Consider the following 23,598-nt stretch of genomic DNA (forward strand, 5'->3'; position numbering starts at 1 on the left):
AAAAACTAGCCGGCAGCCGGTGTTTTTACGCATCTAAAATGTTTCCTTGTTACGCACATATCTTGTTTTCTTTAATTTGCATGACAGTCCAATCGTCTAGTCCTGATGCTTCAAAATGTGGTTATTCTGTAAGTAATTGAGTTTAAAAATGTGGTGCAGTCTTCAAGAATCACAAAAAAAATAGATTGAACTGCAAGGCCAACCATAAAATATGTGTTTATTGTGTATGGTGAAAAGGGTAGGTAGATTTTTTTTAATTTATATTTGTTTTTATTGGGTCATTATGGTAGCAACCAGGGGTGGATACAACCATTTGAAAAAGGGGGTCATAATTCATAGTAAAAAGGGGGGTTCCAACTGTATGCTCCCATTCAAATGCATCGATTATCCAAAAAAAGGGGGGTCTGGTTGGAACTCATCTTTGATCACCACTGGCAACTGTGAACATTGTGAATTTAACAGCTTAATAAAAAAAGGTCTAAAACAAACTTGAGTGTAGGGGGGTACAGTAAACATGCATACTTACTTGTTTGGCCTAAGCTTCATGGCCAAACATTGACTAAGTACCTGGGATGCTCCATTGTAATCTTCAAGATGGAGGAGATCCCACAAACAACATCACCTGCTGAAGCCTTAATTAATTCTAACACTGAAATTGACACATCAACTCAAAATCCCTTACTTATCTTAAAGTTCATGAAGAAATGGCTGCTTTTCAACCTTAAATTTGCTTTGAGTACAGACAAATATGTGGATCAGGATAACTTATAAGTCATTGATTTTAAAATAAAATTCAAATAAAAACGAAAATGGAATTGGGGAATGTGTCAACATGGTCAAAGAGAAACAAATGGTAAACCAAACCAAAAAGGAGAAAGCATTTTGAGGCCACCAATGGGTATTCAACACGGCAAAAAATTGTGTAGCCGGAGGTGTGCTTCAGCTAGCCCCTTAACACAAATGTGTACTAGTTCAGTGAAACTGTACATCATACAAATGCATTATTGTTTATGGAAAACTAAAAGGTTACCTGGATTTTGCAGTGAATAGATTTCTTCTTTCCACTCTCGCTCAAAATTTAAATCACCAATTATGGTAAATTTTCTATCATGTCCGTTATTACTATATTGGTTATTTCAATCAATACTGTTCACTTTGACTTTAACCTTGATGAAGTTTTCAAACCTCTCTCCCAACTTTACTTATAATTGGCATCTTCTGTAGGATAGTAAAAAAGTACACTGCAAAACCCAATTAAGTGTTATTTTTCCCTTTAACATGATTTATTCTTTTTGTAGAGCTGTCCTAAAGGAAAAGATGGTATGCTCAATGTTCATTTAGTACCTCACACACATGATGATGTTGGATGGCTGAAGACAGTTGACCAGTATTTTTATGGAGGTAATGATAGTATACATTTCCACATATCATGCATATACAATTTAAATGATCAAGAAATACAATCACATATAAACATACACTGCTTGGTCATTCTGTTTACCTCAAAATACTAGCTGACCGAAGACCAATATTCTAACGTTTTTGTTTATGTACAACCGAATCTACTTTAATTAAGGGGCATATATAAGTGCTGAAAAATTTCTACAACAATAATAAAAAGTTGTGGTATTAGGACACAATAAAGTGGGTTAAAGAACTCCCTACAAAACCAAGTATGTTTAGGGTTAACTTGTTATTTTGGTTTGTTGCCTTTTCAACTCTTAGGAAAAGTTCAAAAATGTTTAGTTTGAGTTTGTGAATTAATTATTAAAATAGTAATTATACATGTATCATTGTATCAGATTTGTTCTTATTGATGAGATCAGTTTTTGTTTGAAAATATTGTTAGAATATTATTTTTTCTTCAAATTGATTGCATTATAGCCAAACGAATTTATAAGTCTTTTCATTGAAAAAGAATTGCAAACGTTTTGAGAAATTTTGACAGAATTTGAAAGTTCCATGCAGATATAAAAAGGAAGAACCAGACTATATATGGACCATAATTTGCTATTGGGCTCGTTTCCTATAACTATAGAAAAGTGATAAAATTGTGTATTACTGTAAGAAAAGTTGTAACTACATCTGAAGATGCCATTATTTTTATCAACATACAAGTGTATGCTACTCTTCCCTAGAAAAAAAATTGAAATATACAAATTTCAGAGATTCTACAACCGTATTTTTGTGTCGTTTCTCGCGTTACTTTTTGCTTCCATAGAGCATAACGCTGACTGATTTATAGATAATCGTCACCGGCAAATTCGTAAGTTTTGCTTTCAAATAACAAAGAACATCGACCAATAAGAATAGTCAGAAAAAAATGCTGAGAACTATAAGTATTTATGTAGCAGATGTAAGAACAGTGGCGTGACTTTTGTGTCCGATTTCGTAATGCAAATTTTAGATGATGTAATCTGCTTTGTTGTAATAGAATTCTTAAAAACAATATGCAAATATGAACTCTCGCGAGATGTTCAAACAGGTAAATCAGAGATGATTTACATTCTTGTTTTGATCTTCGTAATAATTAAGTAAGAAAATGACGTTATCCTTATGCGTTACATTTCACACGAAACAGAAGTCCAGTTATTTATTAAAATTGTTTTTGTCCTTAAGTTCTAATCATTTCCGGTCATACGTGAAACATGTGACTAACATGTGATCATGCCCTTACAGCCGGACATACGATATACTAGTTCTAAACATTGTTTTTGTTTCCAACGGGATGTTAGCAAACATAATCTGTAGACTTGTTTCGACTTGTTTAAAAAAGGAAAATACAATTTTCAAAGAGATTGCGCCGGGGTCTATTATTTTTCCTATGTGCATAATGTTACATACGATCTTGTGTGAAAATAAATGCCCAATGACTTGACAAAATCGATTTCAGATTTGACCGACGTTTAAACACACTACGTTTCCCAATAACGATGTAAAGGGTCCTTGGAAAATTCAATCGAAATTACGTAGCTTATCATGGTGCCGATGTTCGTTGCATTGATTTTGCTTCAGCAGTAAATATTACTGGATATTTTAGGTGAATAAAGATAATTAAATGAAAAATGCATGTTAATATACCGTTACACTTGGAATGTACAAAGTTGGTAACTTTGTCACAATTTTTAATTGATTTTTTTTATTTAGGTTCTGCAAACACTTTTCCCAAACGCAATAAACTTGTCAAAGGAAAAGTAAACTTTTACCAGGCATGACTTGAAAGGAAGTACTTTATTGATTTTAGCCCACTAAAGTAGGTTAAAATGTGGAAACCATGTAGATGGTGTACAGGTCACAAATATCACATGGTGCCTATTTTAAAGATTTTAATTCCAAGTTAAAAGTTTTTTTCTTTACTGGATTTAAAGAATTTTACATTGCCAATGATTTGGAATAAATTTTATATAACTGGAATTTCAAAACCAAATATAAATATATTTTTTTGGCCAAAACATCAAGATACAACGATTATGGTATCCTGTATCAATGAAGAAAATTGGAAAATTCTGAATGAATTGTACTAATTGTTTTCAAAACAAGCACATATTTAGGAGTTTTATAATGCTGTTACATTTTAGATGGATTTTAAGAAAAGGTATACTGTTCAGATTATTTTAAGCAGATTTTGCAATAAAATAAAACTAAAAAAATGCTTTCAGTTTCTTATGGTTTCCAGTCACGTTTAAAAAAAACTTTAATATAACATTGAAAATAGATTTTAAATATTAACATGAAGCAAGTAACACTAGTAATGGTGTTTATTTATGCCTTTTGAATTATATTGTGCAAAATAAAGAAAATAAAGATTGGTTTCCTGTTTGGTTTCCTGTCACGTAAACGGTGAATCAAAATGTATTAATTTTTTCTCGAAAAACTCAATTGTTCCATTCATACTATTTTAACACCAACACAACCCACAAAATAAAAGTTAAAATTTTAGAACTTATAAAAAAGGATACAAAAAGAAACCAAAGGCTGAATACCAAATTATGGTCCATATGTAAATTTTTGAAAGGTGAGATTCTACATACAATCATGAACCATTTAAGTATAGGTAATGAACAGAGGGTTTGAAATGATATTTAATGCATGTGTATTTCTTATCAGAAATAGAATCTCATTAATTTTACTTTTACAGAAAAAAATAACATCCAGAGAGCTGGAGTGCAATACATTTTGGATTCTGTTGTTCAGGAACTATTACAAGACCCCTCAAAGAGATTTATTTATGTAGAAATAGCATTTTTTGCACGATGGTTGAATGAACAAAATGATATTATGAGACATGCAGTCAAAGGACTTGTTAAATCAGGTTTGTTGATTTACTGGTTGAAGTCTCAAATTTATTACATGTATGACTGCAGACTTATGTATTGTTCTCATCATGCACGTCATGTTTGTTGAAAAATTTTCTCATTTCAAAATCACAAATCTTTAAATTGGTGTAGCATGTGTATAATATATAGAATACAATGGTTAACATTAATGGAAATGCATTTATTAAACTTTTAAATTTTAAGGATTTTTGCTCAGTATAAGAATTGAAAATTTCTGCAGAAAACAGAACAATTTTGATTATTTAAAAAATGCTTTTCAAATTTCAATTTCAATCTTCAAATTGAACTGTGTTATATACAGTTATTTGATCACAACTGAAGGCTCACAAAAGAAGCAGAATACCAGGGGACTATGAACATCCAGGATAAGTTTGTTGCACTTTTTGTACTATATTTGTATAGTAGAAAAAGTTGTTGCAGGATAGCACTCATGTTTGAAAAGAGACCTTCATATAAAAATAATTATCACCATAAGTTGAACCCTTATATTTCATAACACTTCAAATGATCTCACAGGTAGATTAGAGTTCATACTGGGAGGCTGGTGTATGAATGATGAAGCTACCACTCACTACAATGCCATTATAGACCAGCATGCCCTGGGATTTGAATTTTTACGTCAGAATTTTGGAGAGTGTGGTAGACCTCGAGTTGCATGGCAGATTGACCCTTTTGGACATTCTAGAGAACAAGCTTCATTATTTGCACAGGTAAAAGATTATACAGATTGACTTCCTTTGAGCTACAGGGGATTCATTATATTTCATGGGACACCAATTATCTTGTGTGTAGGTAAACCCCCAATTCAGATGTTCAACAAACTTACAAAGTACACATTTTCTGTAGGCCTGACTGCATACACACAGGCAAAACCATAAATTCAAATATATACATGAAAAAATACTTTTACATGTCAGAGTTCTCGAAAAGTGGAGGTCCTCAGGATTTAACAACCAAAATTTTGCATAGGACTGACACAATTTTAGTATTTTTCAATAGAATTAATAGTGAGGACCAGCAGATTTTCTTCAAGGATCACCATGGAAAAAAAGATTTCGCAAACTCTGACATGTATTTAATCAATGTAATATATGTAAATTGGTATCCATGAATTTTAAGTAAATGATTATCTACAGTATTTAGAAATGAAAAAAAAAGTAAAGAAATAAGTATTTACTCAAATGTGATTTTGATACAAATCAAATAACATGTATTTGTTTCCTAAAAAGTCATTTGAATTTCACCACAGATTACATAAGTGATTGACTTCCACGTTGTGTCTGCCATATATTTTTTTTTTTTATGGGTCTTTTATTTTCATACATGAGATGCAGCGTTCTCTAAACAGTTACTATCAACATGCTACCATCATGTTAACATAATGATAATATTTGTATCATTTACTTTCTTATCAGAAAATTTTACGATCCACAGACTACTGAGCATAGAAAATGATAGTGCCAGTTGGGCAGCCGTAAACTATTGGCACATTCTTGTTTATTAAAAACTACTCCACATCTTCTATGAATATTTAAAATTTTCAGAACTTTTGGGCACTTATGAGGGAAAGGGTAATTTTGACTGATTGAAATGATACATAATTTTCCACAAATATATATTTTCCAATCATTTGTTTATTTTTTTTTTATCAATGTATAATAAGTACCGATTATCAGGTTATCAGCATGTTGATATCGTAAAATATCAGCTGCGAGACATAAAATGAAGCTTTTTGTCGAGTGAGCATAGCGAACGAGATCAAAAAGCCTTCATATAATGTCAAGCAGCTGATATTTTACAATATCAATATGCAGATAATCTGATAATCGATTAATCAGGCTATATTTGCGTGTTTCAGAAGTGTTTTCTTTGTTTCACCAGTACACAAAAGATGACTTGATAAGTTCGGGTCAAAGTTATTAAGGTCGGTTCAAACATTAGGACTTTGCTGATATATCCGGTTCAAAGTTATTAAGGCCGGGTCATCGTATATGACGTCACAAAGACATGATACGGAATAATATTAAGAGCTGAACAGAGTGATGTAGACAGTGGGACGACCAATAATGTAAAATACATGTAATTAACACTAGATGATGTTGCACTTTTTGCTATTAATAATAATACACATGTTGAACATTTTGTCTCTGGTTTTAGATGGGCTTTGATGGTTTATTTTTCGGACGTGCTGACTATGAAGATATAGATCAGAGAAAGAAAACAAAAACAATGGAAATGATGTGGAATGGAAGTCCTAAAAATTTAGGTAGTATTAAAACTTTCTATGATTTGGCCACATAAAATTTAAGTTCAGATTGTCATTTTCTTTTCTCCTCTATATTTTTATTTTCAATTTCATATTCTAAATTCTATTTTAAAAACATATTTATTTAATAGTTTGCCTAGTTGTCAGAATTAATGAATTGATATAATCTAACAGTTTAAGTGTGTTGCAACAAATTGGAAGACTGTTTTGATGATTGAATAATCTTTTCTTTTTTTGGGGAAAACAATAGTCAATATCACTGCTCTATTCTTTATTAGTTTATATATTTATTAACCAATAAAAGACTTAATTAATGAAAATTTAGATATTTAATGCAATATTTACGAATAAATAACTATTTTCAAACACAATTATGTATGCAATACCACAAAATTACTTACACACTAACTCATTCGAAAATATAAGGCCAGGATTTTTTAATTTGTTGGTTTATGGATCCGCCGACCCGATTTTGCCGATTCCTAGAATAAAAATAAAATTGACTTTTCATGCTTTTTTATTCCCGCCGACTCAAACAAATACATTATCCCTGAAAAATAATTAAATTCTTCTTTTTTTATGAAATGAAATGCATGAATCACTAACATTATTGATAACACTCTCTGTTGTGAAAAAATAAAACTTCCAGTTTACGTTTCTAAAAATAGACAAATCAATTATAACTGACCTTGAAATGTCGTTTACGCAAATAATTTTGCGGAACGAAATCTGTGTTTAAAACCCATTACACAATAAGTTCGTTTCCCTTATTTGTCATCAGTCTGTAAGATGCATAATCTCATAGAAATAGACTTGTCCAAATGTGGACAGGTGGAAAGCACCTTTGAAGCAAAAGTTCTGAATATCAACAAGTCATTTAGAATTTTCTTGTTTCATGGATAATAAAAAAAAAATATCGTCCATTTGGATTAAAAACGGGAATGCATGACACTAGATTAACCCGATATTCTCGTTTTTTCTGTGGACGAGTCCATTATGTTTTTGACACGTGTGTTGAAACTTATTTTCGTACGACGCTTTTTACATTTTTTTCTTTATCAGTTTTCGTTTTTGAAGATCATTACTCACCAAGTTTTCTGGAATTGATTAAGAGCTACGCGAATTTGTTTTTCTTGTTTGTGAAAAGATGATTTAATTTCGTCTTTTTCTGTGAACACCCCCCTTTTTTACGACAAATCATTAGACAATGTCATGCGATATTTATGACAGCTGAGCAAGAATATTTCATCGAACTAAAATTTGAAATGATGACAAAATAGCATAAAAAAACATTTTGTTAGAAAGGTGAAATGTATATTTATTTTGCATTTTTTTTCTGTCTTGAAAGATTTTTTTTTTCTTTTTTTTTCCTGACCGTCCAACCCGACTTTTTCATGGGGAAAATCCGTACACCAACAAATTAAAAAACTGTGGCCTAAAAAAAAAAAAAAATTAAAAAAAAATTCAATTTATGCAAAAAATAATAAACAAGTTATAGATAGGGTAAACAGCTACCACTTAAATACAAGCTTTCAAAGTACTGACCAAAGAGTTACTTGAAGCTAATTGAAAGCCATTCCTACTTTATTTTAATAATTATTTCCCCTCAAACAATATTAATTAGCAAATATCCAACAATGGAAAGTTGTCATAAATAGCTTGAAAAATCATGACCTTGTGCAATGCAATGCCTAATATAAGTATAAATGTGATCTGCAATGTAGGAATATAAGTTTTTCGTATCTGTATAGCAATAGATATTTGAATATGTTTTTCTTTATTGAACAACAAAATCAATTGTTAGTATGATAAAGACAAAATTCAAAGAAATTACTACAGTGTAAAACTGATAACCTTTATCAAAGGTGTGCACAATTTGTCAAGCTTATAACACAACTAAGTTTTAAAAAGTTGTAAATACATCTTTTAGGGATATCATTTAAAATGTTTTTCTACCATATATATCTAAAAAGTCTATATGCTGTTTTTATTTTAGGGTCCAAGGCAGATTTATTTACAGGAGTCCTATTTAATGGATATAGTCCACCACCAGGTTTCTGTTTTGATATCAACTGTAATGATGATCCTATTCAGGTATGTTAGGTTTTATATTTCACAAGCACATGTAGAATGGATTTGCTTCTTTTTGACGCTCTGTTGACAGCATGCGGCCCAAGAACAAAGTTATTTCATGGTGCATTTCTTAATTGAAAAAATTGCATGTCTTTAATATACAAAAAAGATTTTACAATGTAATATACTTTTTTGGGACAAATTATATCAAAATTATAGAAAAGTCTATTGGCTGTAACTCAAATATGGATAATTTTATGTTATGGGGTCTGCAATTCAGTTTGACAGCTTCAGACATACTAATTGTTTCCTTTTCAACCTGGCTTAATTCACTTTTTTACCTTTAAAATTCATGCCCTAAAATAATTCTTTTTTACATGTAATTTCATCGGTCTTCTTACTATTTTTCGCAATGAATTTAATCAAATAATATTGGAATGTGTATGAAAAAAATTTGTGAGCTATAAAATGCCCACACTAGGGACTTTATTTGTAGATATTGAAAATGAAAGGATGATATCTGTGTCCTCGGATCATGTATTACAGCACAACATATGTTCTCAGTATCTTGATATTGGCATACCTATGAAAAAATAAGGAGATGTAATTATGATTGCAAATGAGACAAACATCCAACAAAATTTTATCAGAAGTGGATATTAGCAATTATAGGTTACTGTACAGTCTTCAACAATGAGAAGAAAAAAAATTTGTACATTAGCTATAAACGGCACTGGCATGAATTTGAAAAATTCAAATGTCAAAATTAATAGCTTAATTTATAATAAAACAAAAATAGTGGTTTGCACAATAAAAACATGTGGGAAATTGAATGTTTTTATGAAATATGGAATAAGGAAATGTTTTCATGTGTATATTCTCTGATACTGTAGTTATATTCTGTTTCCATATTAATATATTTAGGCAATTTGATATTGATTAAAGGATTCACTACTACCAATTAGAAATATTTATAAATTGTTCAGAATTCCTCAAACTTTTTGCTGAAGTCATATAATTATGATTCCCAAATGAACAAAAAGTATAACTTCAGATAAACCAGGACATCAATAAAAATAAGATAATTTTATTTCAGGATGATGACAGATTGCATGATTACAATGTTGACCAGAAAACTACACAGTTCATAAGATATGCTCAGTTACAGGTAACAATCTAAAAATCAAATGCCTTTATCTCCAGTTCCAATCACTGGTTATGTTTTGTTCTTGAATTGCATATAACAGTTTTTACAGCAATTCAGCAAATGAAAGCAAAAATGTATAGTTACAGAAATTATTGAGAAAAAAGGTATTTTATATAAATATTTTGTCAGATATTGATATTTGCCAAGAAACACTATTTAAAAAGAAAGTACCCCGGTAATTTTACATTTTTTAATTGTCCTGTAACATACACATGTATAAGTTGTGTCATACACGTTTCATTTATTTTTTGTAGGCTTCTCATTATGCCACTAACAACATAATCATGACAATGGGAAGTGATTTTAATTACCAGAATGCCCATACATGGTTCAAAAATATGGACAAACTCATCAAATATGTCAATCAGAGGGTAAGTCAGTTTGATATAAAAAAAATATCTTTGAACTGATACCTAAATTTGCTAAAACAATTAAAATTTGGGCACCACCGATTATTATAATTCCCTATCTTTTTACCAATTTGTGCTTTAATTCCTGCAGTAATTTTATGATGGTGCATGCATTTACAATTTGATTAAACATGGAACAGAAATATGTTGAAACAAACTAAAGAAAAAAAAGTGTAATATGCAAAGAACAAACCCATAATTTTCGCATATTCAGAAGCATGTTTTAGAATATCAAGTTATAGGCCTTTTTTAATTCAACATTGAATTTAGATCAAATCATTGATATGCTTGTTTCTGATTAAAGCACTAAGGTACTTTTCCCAAATTGAATGTCTTACAGTCAATAGCAACTTCTGTATTTTTGTATTTTGATATCATTCTTGAAATATAGAAATGTTTCTTAAAAAATCCAAGAATTTCCTGCATAAAAAAGTATGAAGCTCCTCTTCGTACACTGTGTAATTAAATAATTTTATGATTTTATGATATAAGAATAATATATTTTCAGCAAGTCAATGGAAGTAAAGTGAATGCTTTCTACTCCACACCATCCTGTTATCTTCAGAGTTTAAATAATGCCAGCAAGACATGGACCACCAAACAAGATGATTTCTTTCCATATGCACACAGACCACACAGTTTCTGGACAGGGTACTTTACCAGTAGGCCAACCCTGAAGGGCTTTGTCAGACAAACTAATAATTTCTTACAGGTATGTTTTAAAATGAAATGAAATGTTATTTCAAAAGGTATATAACAGAATATCCTAGAAGAACAAATATCAGATTTATTGTTGACTAATTTATATTTATAGATTGTCATTGATCATCTCAACGAAATTGATTTTCTCATTTGAGCTGGTACGGCGAAATCAAGAACGCAATAAAGTTGAGAAGACTAATGATAATCTGTTTATCGCTATTTAACCCATGACGACGTTGTCAATTTCGTTAGCAACGCCACATGCCTGCTTAGTTTCTAGCAATAATTTCCCATCTCAATCGAGTAGCATGATATGAAAAATTATCACAAAAAAGATCAAAAGAAAAATGCACAAAATATCAATAATAGAAATTATTACTTTTATTAGTTTGCTTTTACATCAGTGAACTTTTGATATATAGAAATGGCTTACAGTCTTATTTTAGAATAACCTCTTGCAATTAAATATATTGGTAATCATGGTTAATTAGCTGAAAATTATAGTGAGGTTTTATTCTTTAATATAAAGTGAAAAGTAACATGAAATTCAGGTTGTTTTTCTTTATTGTAATTAATAATTTTAAGCTTTAAAAGAAGTTATTCTTTATTCAATTTGTATTGGAAACTTAAAAGTTGATTTCCTTTTGCACTGAAAAAGTAAACTAACAGTTCTTATTATTAAATTTTCTTGTTGATTTCAAGGTTTGTAAACAGTTAGATGGACTTGCAGAATTAAAAGATACAGATAATAGTACATTTCATTTAAACATCTTACGTAAGTATACAAAATCATTACTTTTCCCTATATTTTCAATGTTCTATCCATTAGTTTAGCTAATTATTTAATATATGGTCCAAATGGCCAATTTTAGAAGTTCATCTGTAGTGATTACTAACCTGTCAACAATGAGATTTTAAGTTCTGACTTCACAAAACAGTTGTGGGGAGGAGTATACAACTCTGATATTAATTGACTAGGATTGCCTGTTATCCATGTTGAAGTTTGTTGATTCTTTCTGTCTTTCCACCAATAAAAACTGAATCCAATAGAGCAAACACAAAATATCAATCAATTGATATATTACGTGAAGGCTAACCCTAATTTGAGCTTACATGTTTTATTTTTTCATGAAAACCAACAGCCAAGTAGTACTCCGTACACCAGCAACTAAAACATTGATTTTTTTTCAAACCAGAAAGGACCAATGATCACCAATATTTAACCAGTTTTGTTTATCATATTTCAGGTGAAGCATTAGGTGTTGCTCAGCATCATGATGCAGTGTCGTAAGTTTCTTTTTTCAATTAAATTTGTTTTAAATAAAATGAAAACATTGTGTATTTATGTAGAAGTAATTTTGGATTCCATAATTTTGGAATTATGGTAAAATTGTATTTTTGTGGACAATTAATTTTTTGGGATTTTGACGAATTCTTTATGCAAAAAACCTATAACAAATTTATATCATACATGTATTAGTATCAAGTGAAATAATGCAGGAATTAATCAAGTAATACAAAAGTGATGCTTATCAGCTAACATTATCTACCTATGTATCTGCTTATCCTTCCAGAGCACCTGAGATCACCCCCAGTTTTTGGTGGTTTTTTTTTTGTGTACTATTGATTGTTTGTTGATATTATAATATTCAGCCATGGCATTGTCAGTTTAATTTCACCTTGTGTGTTTGAATGTTCCTTTGGTATCTTTCGCTTCAATTTTATCTACATTCTTTATCTCAATCTTTTTTTCACAGAGGTACAGAGAAGCAAGCTGTTGCCTATGACTATGCAGAAAGATTAGCTAATGGTGTAATGGAATGTCAGGTAAACATTAATTATAACTGCCATGTACAAATTTCATTAATAGAAATATCCTTTTTAAAATTTTGTTTGATTTCTTTAAAATATTGACACAGCAAATGCTTCAAAAAGAATATATACAGTCTGCGACGTTAAGCGGTAGCCTGAAGCCCGAGTCTAGTTTAAATAAGCTCGGACTAGTTAACGTACACTGCTGATAGTCCGACCGGTCTAATGCATATCTGTGTGCACTTTAATCGTTACCGTAAGTTAACGCAGAATGTCACTCAACGCAATCGATATTAATAAACTGATACTCTCTTCCTTTCAAAAATTCCGTAAACCAGTTTTGACGGTCTCCCTAATAACCGATTGTTCAAAATTGTAAAAAAAAAAAAGCGCGAAAACAGTCAAAACCACGTGTTTTGAAAATGTCAAATTTTGGTAATTATTGATTAATTTTATGTTGCATAGACTTAATAAAATATAATCATAACAGAAGATAATAAAATCATTGAACATTAAAGTCATTTTTGCGTCGGGAGACATTAATTCGTAACTGCCCGCTTGACATCTTGTGTGTTTTAGACGGTTGGTTATTAGGAGGACTTCAGTGACTGGTTACCGTTAATTTTATGAAAAAGTGGAACCAGTTTTGTTTTCTTTTCGGAAGTGTACACATAATTGTGGTCACAAACATTGCTTGATATACGTGGCTTCACTGTCGGAAAGTGCGAGACCATGAAAGGCATCAAAAAGGCCGTCTCGCAAGTCCGACCAAGTTACGGAGGCTAAAAAATAGGAGGATTAACGGGTCAGAGAATTTATAACCCATTGGTCGGACAGTCGTCCCTCACTCCCTGACCCTGGCTCCAGTACGATAATCTAGTTTATGTTGTGTAGCTACTGTAAGGAGCAGGGAAAAGGAGGCAAATTTGTATTTGAACAGGAGTTGTTCAGAAAATTGAAGAATAATATGAAAAACCATGAAGAATAAAATTTTAACTGATTGATTTTTTTCTTTTCTTGGTCTGCATCAGAAAGGATGATCTCTTTAACTTCCAAAGTCAAATTTGAATGAGAAATTAATTTAAACAAAATGTGATGGCAAGGGGTTTATATCTACATGTATACATTTATTTTACTTGTATGTCTTAAATTCTTGTCAACAGTTTTGAGAAGAAAAAAAATATGGAAAGTAGTTAGTAGAATTTTTTATTTTATATGGAGAAAAAACTCTATATTTTTGAAAAGTTATATACACTTCCAGATACAAAAATGTAACCTCAGAATGCAGGATTTTACATGTAATATTCCAAAATTTTCTTGGGGGGGGCATGCCCCCAAACCCCCCTAGCGGGTTTGGATCACTTCGTGATCCCCAACCGGGGACACAGATTTTATTTGGTCCAGTACATATAAATTCGGGCTAGTAATTATTTTTTTCTACTAGCCCAAAGGGCTAGTTCTTCAAATAGTATTTGGCACAGACTGATATATATATAGAATACTGAAATCTACACAAAAATAAATATCCCTACAAATATGATTCTAAAGAACACTGTTTATTTTACAAACTTTTTTGATAGAAAAAAACAGAACTTATAAGATTATTACATGTTTGTTATTTTACAGAAAGTTGCAAATGATGCCCTGAAAAAGTTATATAAGAAAGGAAGTACACCAGCCCCTAATCAGCTGTTTTGTAACCTACTCAACATAAGTGCATGTCATGTGACTGAAAACAGTAAACAGGTATGGTTAATTTGACTCCCAAAATAGTTAAGCTGTTTAACATGTCACTTTTCTGTTCACAATCAAGCACTTGTTGTGCAAACTTTTAACTTATTTCTTTGTTGTTATTTTTCATTTAATATTTACAAAAGAGATTTTTTATAAGTGATTCATAAAGACTTAAATGATAATTTGACTTTGAATACTGTGGATTTATTTAATTTCATGGGTACCAATTTTCATGGTTTGAGGAAAACTTCCATATTTGTGGATATTTAATTTCATCCTTTTGGCAAAGTTTCAAAACATTCCTTTAGAAAATTTTGTAATTCATTGAATATTTAAATTTGTGGTTCCATTGTACATGTTGTACCCACAAAATCCACAAAAATTGATATCCAACAAATATTTATGAATCCCCAGTACAAGGGTCCGGAAACGGTCTTATTTGCCAGTCATGTCCTAATCTGAAACTATAATGTCCTAAACTTTTTGGTGGGATTTAGGTCAAATTTTATTTTTCAACAGTAATATTTTCGGTCATTTCGTTGAGATCGACTTTCAAAATCGCCATTTTGAACATATTTTTGTTTTGTTATCGACTTCCTGTAATTAAACTGCCACTCCAATAAAGTGTTATACTCATGAGGGCCCTCCTAATACCTATATTAATGCCTTGGGGAGCTATTGGCTAATGATTGCTAATCTCTTTACCTGTGTTTTTAATTCACACCTGGCAATTAATCACAAGCTCCAAACTATTATTATAAAGAAATAAAAATTCCATACCAACTGGCTTCATTATTTAATTACTCAACAGGTCAGACAATTGTCAATTATGATTTAAAATTAAAATTTAATTTATGTAGAAAAAAATATTTTTTTACTTCTAACACATGTGCTTTGTTTACTATGTGATTTTTGGAAAATGGTAGGACAAATCATGAAGTAAATGCGATGCAACAGTGAAACAAGTTTGTTGATGCTACAAACATGACGATCGAGTATGAGCATACTCATAATGAGTCTCATGCAGTAATGTGATTTTGAAACGGTCTTATTTGCCAGTCATGTCCTAATCTGAAACTATAATGTCCTAAACTTTTTAGTGGGATTTAGGTCAAATTTTATTTTTCAACAGTAATATTTTCGGTCATTTCGTTGAGATCGACTTTCAAAATCGCCATTTTGAACATATTTTTGTTTTGTTATCGACTTCCTGTAATTAAACTGCCACTCCAATAAAGTGTTATACTCATGAGGGCCCTCCTTATACCTATATTAATGCCTTGGGGAGCTATTGGCTAATGATTGCTAATCTCTTTACCTGTGTTTTTAATTCACACCTGGCAATTAATCACAAGCTCCAAACTATTATTATAAAGAAATAAAAATTCCATACCAACTGGCTTCATTATTTAATTACTCAACAGGTCAGACAATTGTCAATTATGATTTAAAATTAAATTAAAACTTGGTTTAATTTATGTAGAAAATTTTTTTTTTTTACTTCTAACACACGTGCTTTGTTTACTATGTAATACGCATGCTTGAAATTCTCTTCCACAGATTTAAACAATAAATCGTAAATTTAAAATAATTTCATCCTTAATAAAGCTAGTGCAACTATTTTAATTAATATTCTTACACTATTAAAGGTAAAATATTTAAAAGCCGATGATTTCCTGTGATTTGGATAAACAAAACTAATCCCGGATATGAGTCCGGAATTGTTCGTTTTATTATTGTCGCAGTACATCCGGTTTGAATTTTGACTTCAGAATCGAAAGAAACGTAAGCGATAACTGAGAATATTATCGTTTTGAGTCATTAAAATCATTTTATTTTTGAACTGTTGCCTTCCCTTAATTGCTCTTGATCCATTTTTGGAAAATGGTAGGACAAATCATGAAGTAAATGCGATGCAACAGTGAAACAAGTTTGTTGATGCTACAAACATGACGATCGAGTATGAGCATACTCATAATGAGTCTCATGCAGTAATGTGATTTTGACAATCATCTTTTGAAAAGGGGCATCAACTTTTAAGTAGTATGAAAATGACCGAAATTAGGGGAAAAAATTTCCGGATGCTTGCCCCAGTATATTATGCTTTGAGTTTTTTTTATTCTCTTTTCAGTTTACTTTGACTGTATATAACCCCTTGGCACGATCAGTTATTTCATGGATCAGACTGCCTGTTGTTGGAACAAATTATACCATAAGAGGACCAAAAGGCGAAAACCTGCTATCTCAGGTAAATATTAAATGTAACAAACAAAGCTTCGGATAGAAAATACTTTAATAATATATATCTCACTAAGAAGCTATACTGTACCTTCAATGTCAACATTTGTTTTCCGTAGATTTCTACTAAACTTGAACAGAAGGTTCTTACATCAAAAGATATTATCTAGAGGAAATTTAATAATTTTTTCCCGGTTTTCGTCGAGCCTTCGACTTTAGTCGAAAAAGCGAGACTAAGCGAGACTAAGCGAGACTACATTCCATCGTCGTCGGTGTTGTCGGCGGCGGCGGCGTCCACAAATATTCACCCTGTGGTTAAAGTTTTTGAAATTTTAATAACTTTCTTAAACTTTACTGGATTTCTACCAAACTTGGACAGAATCTTGTTTAGGATCATAAGATAGTATCCAGAAGTAAATTTTGTAAAAATAAAATTCCATTTTTTCCAAATTTTACTTATAAATGGACATAGTTTTTCTGCGGGAAAGCATTACATTCACTCTGGGGTTAATGTTTTTAAAATTTTTATAACTTTCTTAAACTATTCTGGGTTTGTACCAAAATTGGACAGAAGCCTGCTTATGATCATAAGATAATATCCAGAAGTAAACTTAGTAAAAAAATAAATTCTTTTTTTCCATATTCTACTTTTAAATGGACCTAGATTTTCTTCCAGTTAACATTAAATATAAGTAAAGTCTGCAGTTAAAGTTTCTAAAGCATTTATTAAATTCATAAACTATGCTGGATTTTTAACAAACTTGGACAGTAGCTTCTTTCAATCAAAAGATTGTATGAAGAGGAATATTTTTATTGAATTTTTTCCTCATTTTCACTGGGTTCTGTGTAACCCTTACAAATTTTTTATTTATTTATGAAATTTTATTTAATGTATTAGATAATTCAAGTATCAGCTGACACCAAAAGGATACCGGAAAGAAAAGGATCCCTTGCAAAGAATGAACTGGTATTCCGTGCAGATCTTCCTCCATTGGGATTTAATACCTACTTCATTAGTATGACAGGTAAATACAGGTTTAATTTCCTATTTATAGACTCTACCTTACCTTAGGTAGCAATACACAGTTAGAAGTTTTGTTTTGCATTATGGCCCCTGTAATTTTTTTAAATATGAAAGTTTTTGTACAATAAAATTGATTTTTAGATAATTGAAGAATAATAGAGCCTTTTAAGTGGGTTTATATGAACATTTAGATTGTTTTTAACATGTTTCATAGGCCATTTATATGATTGACAGTCCGTATTTTCCTATCCGTACCGTTCATAGGTCCATAAATTATTGTAGTGTTTATCAACAAAGATTTTGTGCTGGATCTTTTCAATTCAATTTTATGGAAAAACGAGCAGAAATGCATATGATTTTTTTTAACTACTTGATAGATATAAACCTATGGATTCAGGAAAGGTATCACTGTAATTGATTGAAATTTTCCTTTAGACCAAATTTTGGAGACTTTTGTGACATGTTCACCCCCTTTTTTGCTATATTTTTTATCTAAGAAATGCAGGATGTTGCCATGGTTACACCCAAGAGGGCTTGTATTTCACCCTTATGACCATCAGAAATCAAATCTATGGAAGATTCTCTTTCTATAAGTATATACATGCATAACACACATATAAAGCCTTCTTTGTTAGACAGGAGGGAAAAGAGGGTGTTTAAAAAGTTATAAGTGTCAAATTTAAGTTTTTTTCCTAACTGTGTATTGCTACCTTAGTTCTTTGATATTACTATAAGCTTTCTTTAAAACTTGGTTGCAGTTTATGTTTTCTTATATCAAATTGTTTGATTACTTGAAAGGTTCTGTTGGTATTGAGAGTGATAAAAGAAAACCTAAAGGATCCTGAAGCGGTCATATTTGCCAGTCTTGTCTTAAACTGAAAGTATTTGTCCTAAATGAGTAATTGGGATTTAGGACATATTTTATTTATTAACAGAAATAATTTCGGTCATTCAGTTGAGATCCAGTTTCTAAATTGCTATTGTGAACTTGTTTTTGTTTTGTTATCCCTTTCCTGTAATAAAACTGCCACCCCAGTATAGTGTTATACTCCTGAGGGCCCTCCTAATAATTATATTATTACATGGTTTTGACAAAGTCTGCATACATTCCTAAAGAAGATTTGTAATTCTTTGAACACTTGAAAATTGGTATCCAACAAATGATAATGAGTCCACAATATTAATTACTTAGTATATAAGAGTTATTTGTTAACGCATTTAATTAATATTTTTACAAGAACTATTACAAGATTAGATTAATAACTAACAGTAACTTTCAGCAATCTTCAGTAAGCCACATTATCGTAAACACAGAACCAACTAAAAATCAGTTACTTATGTTGTTATGGCATCTCTAATTTTGTCCCAGAAGATAACATTTCCATGTTCATCATTTGGATATTCTATATAGGACTGTTTCTGTATAAGTTCATAAAGCAGTAAAGGTAATTCCTCTGGTAAAAGTTTCTCGTAAAAGACAAGAAAAAGAATATTTTTGCCTACCCTAGAATGAACACTTTCCATTCTTGCCATATTATATTCAAACATACAGTAGTATGAATCAATAAAAGATCGAGTTATTATACAAATTGTCTTTCGACTGTTTCGGATAGCGTTAATAATGTTATCTGTGATATCTTGTCCTGGTATGAAATCACGCTGATGTATACACAGCCTCAAATTGAATTCATGTTCCAAATTATGAATACAGTCTTGCGTAACGAAAGTTCGGTCTTCATCGGAATATGATATAAATGCATCATAAGTATACTCTTTCAAATTAACCTCACTGTTCTTAATAGATGTATATTTCAATTTAGCCGTGTAGAAAATGTAGCGTAATTTCCATCTATGTCTATAGATAAATCCTCCAAACAATACCATGAAAAATCCAAAAATAGCAAAAGATAAAGAAATTATCAAATATGTGTAGCTAATACAGTCTTCTTGCAGATGTTTTATTACTTTTTCAAATGAATTCAATGTTGAAGTGCTTCCATTTTCATAAGTGCATTTGTATTGATTGAAATTGATGAAATGTTTGCGGTAAGCTATCATCCACTTCAGAAATGGGACTGTATAACATGTACACTGTAAGGGGTTATTGATGAAATCTATTTTGGTTTTGTCGTTTTTAAGAATATTATCAATATTCCTCATTGATGCTGCATCCAAGAAATTTATTGCATTGTTTCTAAGATTTATTACCTTCAACTTTGTCAAGTTAGACAAATCAAAATGTATAGCTTTCAAAAAGTTGAAATTTAAATCAATAACTTGCAGGTGCCATTGGCCATGGAACATAGTGAAATTAAGTTGGTGAATGGAATTGTTGGATAGATTTACATGTTCAAGTTTACTATCTGGCGCTGTCATGTATCGATGTTCACCTAGGTAGCCTCCTAGTGCATTACTGTTTAATTTCAGAACCTTAACATAAGTAAGGTTTAGAGCTATTTGCCTTAACATATTACCACTTAGATCCAGAATTTGAAGGTTTGTTGGTGCTGGCTGACAGAGAGTTTGAGTTGATATTTGTAAATCTTTGTTATTTGCGAAGATCAGTTCATGAACAGAGGTTGTTGACAGGATATTAAAAATTGTATTCCAAGGAAAAATTTGTGATGTGTCGAAAACATTATTCATTTTTACAACTTTTACTGGTGTTTTAGCCAAGCCTTGGAATAGTCCAATAACTTGTGTCTGTCCAAATTTGTATCCTGATTGACAGTCGAGATCAAGCCCAAAAACTTCAAGCTTTGTAAGATTAGAAAAAGCCTCCGATTTCACCAACATGTTATGACAATGGTTTATATATAGAGATCTTAAATTTGGTGTATATCTGAATACCTTATTATGAAAAGGAAGATGAATGCAATTGCTAAAATTGAGTGAAGTTAAATGATGTAGGGAAAGATAACCCTGACCAAGAACTTTTGTTTCAAATACTGGTATATTAACATCTATCTTCAATACCTCCAAGTTTTTTAAGTCTGCTATTGTTTCATCTGGAAAGGAAAACAGAGCAAACGTAGGTGTAGTTAGATAGTTATTATTCTGAAGAGATATATCTATTAGTGACCTCAAAGGTTTGAAACTTCCTTATGGAAATAGTTCCAATTTATAGCTCAGTTTATTATGCTCAAGTTTAAGATTCTTTAAATTTGTAAGTCCTGTAAAAGTTCGAATATTTATCGACTGTAAATTGTTGAACGATAGATCCAGTACCATAAGGTTTGTCAAATGTTCGAATGAATTACTCTCTCTTCTCATTGATGAATTGCTGTTCAAGTAATTATTGTTAAGTTTCAGGTGCCTCAGGTTGCTTAATCCATAAAACGCTTGTTGATTTATTGATACTATTTTGTTGAAAGATAAATCCATTTCTTTTAGATTATACATATTCTTAAAGGTATTGTCTGGTATTTCACTGATTGAATTGTGTTGTAAGTTTAGGTAAGCTGTATTTGACGGTAAATTTGGTATAAATGTCATATTTCTGCAGGAACAATCGACATATAGCTCTCCTTTTTGGTAAAACTTTTCACAATGGAATGTTGGTTCTGATTTGAAAGTTCCAGCTTTGCTGATGATAAGGTGATCGTTGCAGATTATAAAAATGATAAGAAACTTGCAAACTTGAAATGGCTTCATTTTCTTTTTCTGCATTAGAAAAACAAAAAGATTTTACCCATCATGCCCCTGTATATATAAAACATGAATTATTTTCCGTGTTAGAAAAAAATGGTATTGTGACTTGACTTTAAGGATGTACTTAGGTGAGGTTTAAGGAATAAGAGTCAAATGTTTGATATTTTTCCATACAATACAAGGTAAAATATTTTGCCCCATAACAGCTATTTATCTTAACATAAGACTTAAAATAGCTCATAAAAGGTCATTTGACCAAATTTAAGCAGATTCTTGATTTTCTTTCTTTTGATTTGAGACCCAAATAATACCAATGCAAATATAATGTAAAAGTCTGAGTCAGCCTTTTCCCGACATATTTTATAATCAAATATCTCGAAAAGAAGCTCAATGACCCTATCAATATTTATAGTTTATATTGCATCCTTAACTTATACTCTACCAGCTTAAAGTATCAATTTTGAATTCCTGATTTACCTTAGATCACCTAAGTACAGCTTTAATAAACTCTTTTTACAGTCCAGTAAAATTCTTATCCTATTACAGTGTTAAATTATTTCAAACTGTAGTTTTCTTGTTTGAATTGTTTTACATTCATGACATTGTCATTTTGTGGCCTTTCATATGCAGTATGGGCTTTGCTCATTGTTGAAGGCCATACTGTGACCTATAGTTGTTAATTTCTGTGTCATTTGGTCTCTTGTGGAGAGTTGTCTCATTGGCAATCATACCACATCTTTTTTTCAAATGTCCAGTAGGTCAAAAACTGGATAAGAAGACACATTCAAGTAAACATTATTTGCTAAACTAGTGAAAAATTAGAAGTTAAAGAACAACCTTCAGGTTTGAATTAAAAAATCTTTTTTCCTAATTCTAAGATCAACATAATATTAATGTTATCATACCTTATAGTTAATTATCAGATTATTTGAAAATATATGTCTAGACCATGACATGAGGAAAATATAAGTAATATAAGTTTTTAAGGATATTTGATATTGACATATATTGTAGATCATATCCTGTCATTAAAGATACTTTTTAAGTGTTTAGGGAAATTATGTCGGTCTTCATTCATTTTAATAATTATTCTCTATGATTTAGAAAAGAACAATCAATCAATCAATATCAAAGGTCAAGATCAAGAAAAGTGTATTATCATTTATCTTGTCTGCAGAATAAAAACAAAACTTTTTTGTCGGACAATATGTAAGAGATGTTTCAAATATGTCAATATGACAACTACCCAATGACAAAATTAACCAAGTGCAAACAACACATAGACAGGGATCACAGAGTTTTCAGCAATACATACATGTGCTAATTTTAGCTCTAAAGTATTATTAATTGATTTTTTTGGCAAATCATGTTTTTTTTTTATGTTTGAGTATATAAACACTGAATTCAAATGTTTTATATAAATATGATTTTAAAACCATTAATATTATCTAACTCATTTAAATAGTCATATATTGAATAAGTTCAATACACCATCCTTATCCTTTAGATTGCATGGTAATAGAAAATAAAGAGTAGCCATTAGTTTTAAATTCACTTGTTCTGTCACACCATTATATTGAAATTCCTTTATTGTTGTGGGAATGCATTTATTAGTTTTCATGAATGGAGGAAAAATTATATTTATTGGATATATGATTTCATCATTTTGCCGAAGTCTGCATACAAGTGTATAGAACATTTGAATATGTGGTCCAATTGAGCCACAAAATCCAATGAACAATAAGAGTGTTTCATTTTATACAAGCTTCTAGTTTGCAACTTAAGAATAACCATGATATAATTGTTTTATTCTAGGTTCAAGGGAGAAACAATCCACAAAGACATTTAAAATGAAATCAAACAGTGATCTAGTGATGAAAAATGAGGTAGATACTTTTGCAGTATATATTTCAATGTGTTGTAGTATATTTATCAGCCTTTTAAACTTTTTTACTACGGATGTTAGGACATTTTTGTGAACACAATGAAAAAAATCATCTGGAGTATGTACTGTTAACCTTCTAATATTTGTGTGTAGAAAAATAATGTGAATACAAATGGTTGCAAGTATATAACACTTGTGCCTTTTCCTACTTACATCAAATAAATTTGAAAATCACAAATTTAATTTGCTGTAAAGTAGG

The 23,598-nt window shown here is 30.7% G+C and overlaps 1 protein-coding gene across 1 annotated transcript in view; it reads left to right on the forward strand.

The window, feature by feature from the left end:
* LOC134725054 (lysosomal alpha-mannosidase-like) overlaps positions 1–23,598 on the forward strand; it is a 38,427-nt gene continuing 14,829 nt past the window's right edge. The window contains exons 1-16 of the mRNA XM_063588553.1: positions 1–128; positions 1,299–1,401; positions 4,139–4,312; positions 4,854–5,047; positions 6,495–6,603; positions 8,600–8,697; positions 9,773–9,844; positions 10,138–10,254; positions 10,802–11,005; positions 11,698–11,770; positions 12,243–12,282; positions 12,753–12,822; positions 14,434–14,553; positions 16,673–16,789; positions 17,678–17,804; positions 23,270–23,340. Coding sequence (XP_063444623.1) covers positions 39–128; positions 1,299–1,401; positions 4,139–4,312; positions 4,854–5,047; positions 6,495–6,603; positions 8,600–8,697; positions 9,773–9,844; positions 10,138–10,254; positions 10,802–11,005; positions 11,698–11,770; positions 12,243–12,282; positions 12,753–12,822; positions 14,434–14,553; positions 16,673–16,789; positions 17,678–17,804; positions 23,270–23,340 — 1,779 coding nt within the window. The 5' untranslated portion in view covers positions 1–38. The remainder of the gene's footprint in view (positions 129–1,298; positions 1,402–4,138; positions 4,313–4,853; positions 5,048–6,494; positions 6,604–8,599; positions 8,698–9,772; positions 9,845–10,137; positions 10,255–10,801; positions 11,006–11,697; positions 11,771–12,242; positions 12,283–12,752; positions 12,823–14,433; positions 14,554–16,672; positions 16,790–17,677; positions 17,805–23,269; positions 23,341–23,598) is intronic.

The sequence above is a fragment of the Mytilus trossulus genome, chromosome 7 (assembly GCF_036588685.1).
Source record: "Mytilus trossulus isolate FHL-02 chromosome 7, PNRI_Mtr1.1.1.hap1, whole genome shotgun sequence".
Classification (NCBI taxonomy): Eukaryota; Metazoa; Mollusca; class Bivalvia; order Mytilida; family Mytilidae; genus Mytilus; species Mytilus trossulus.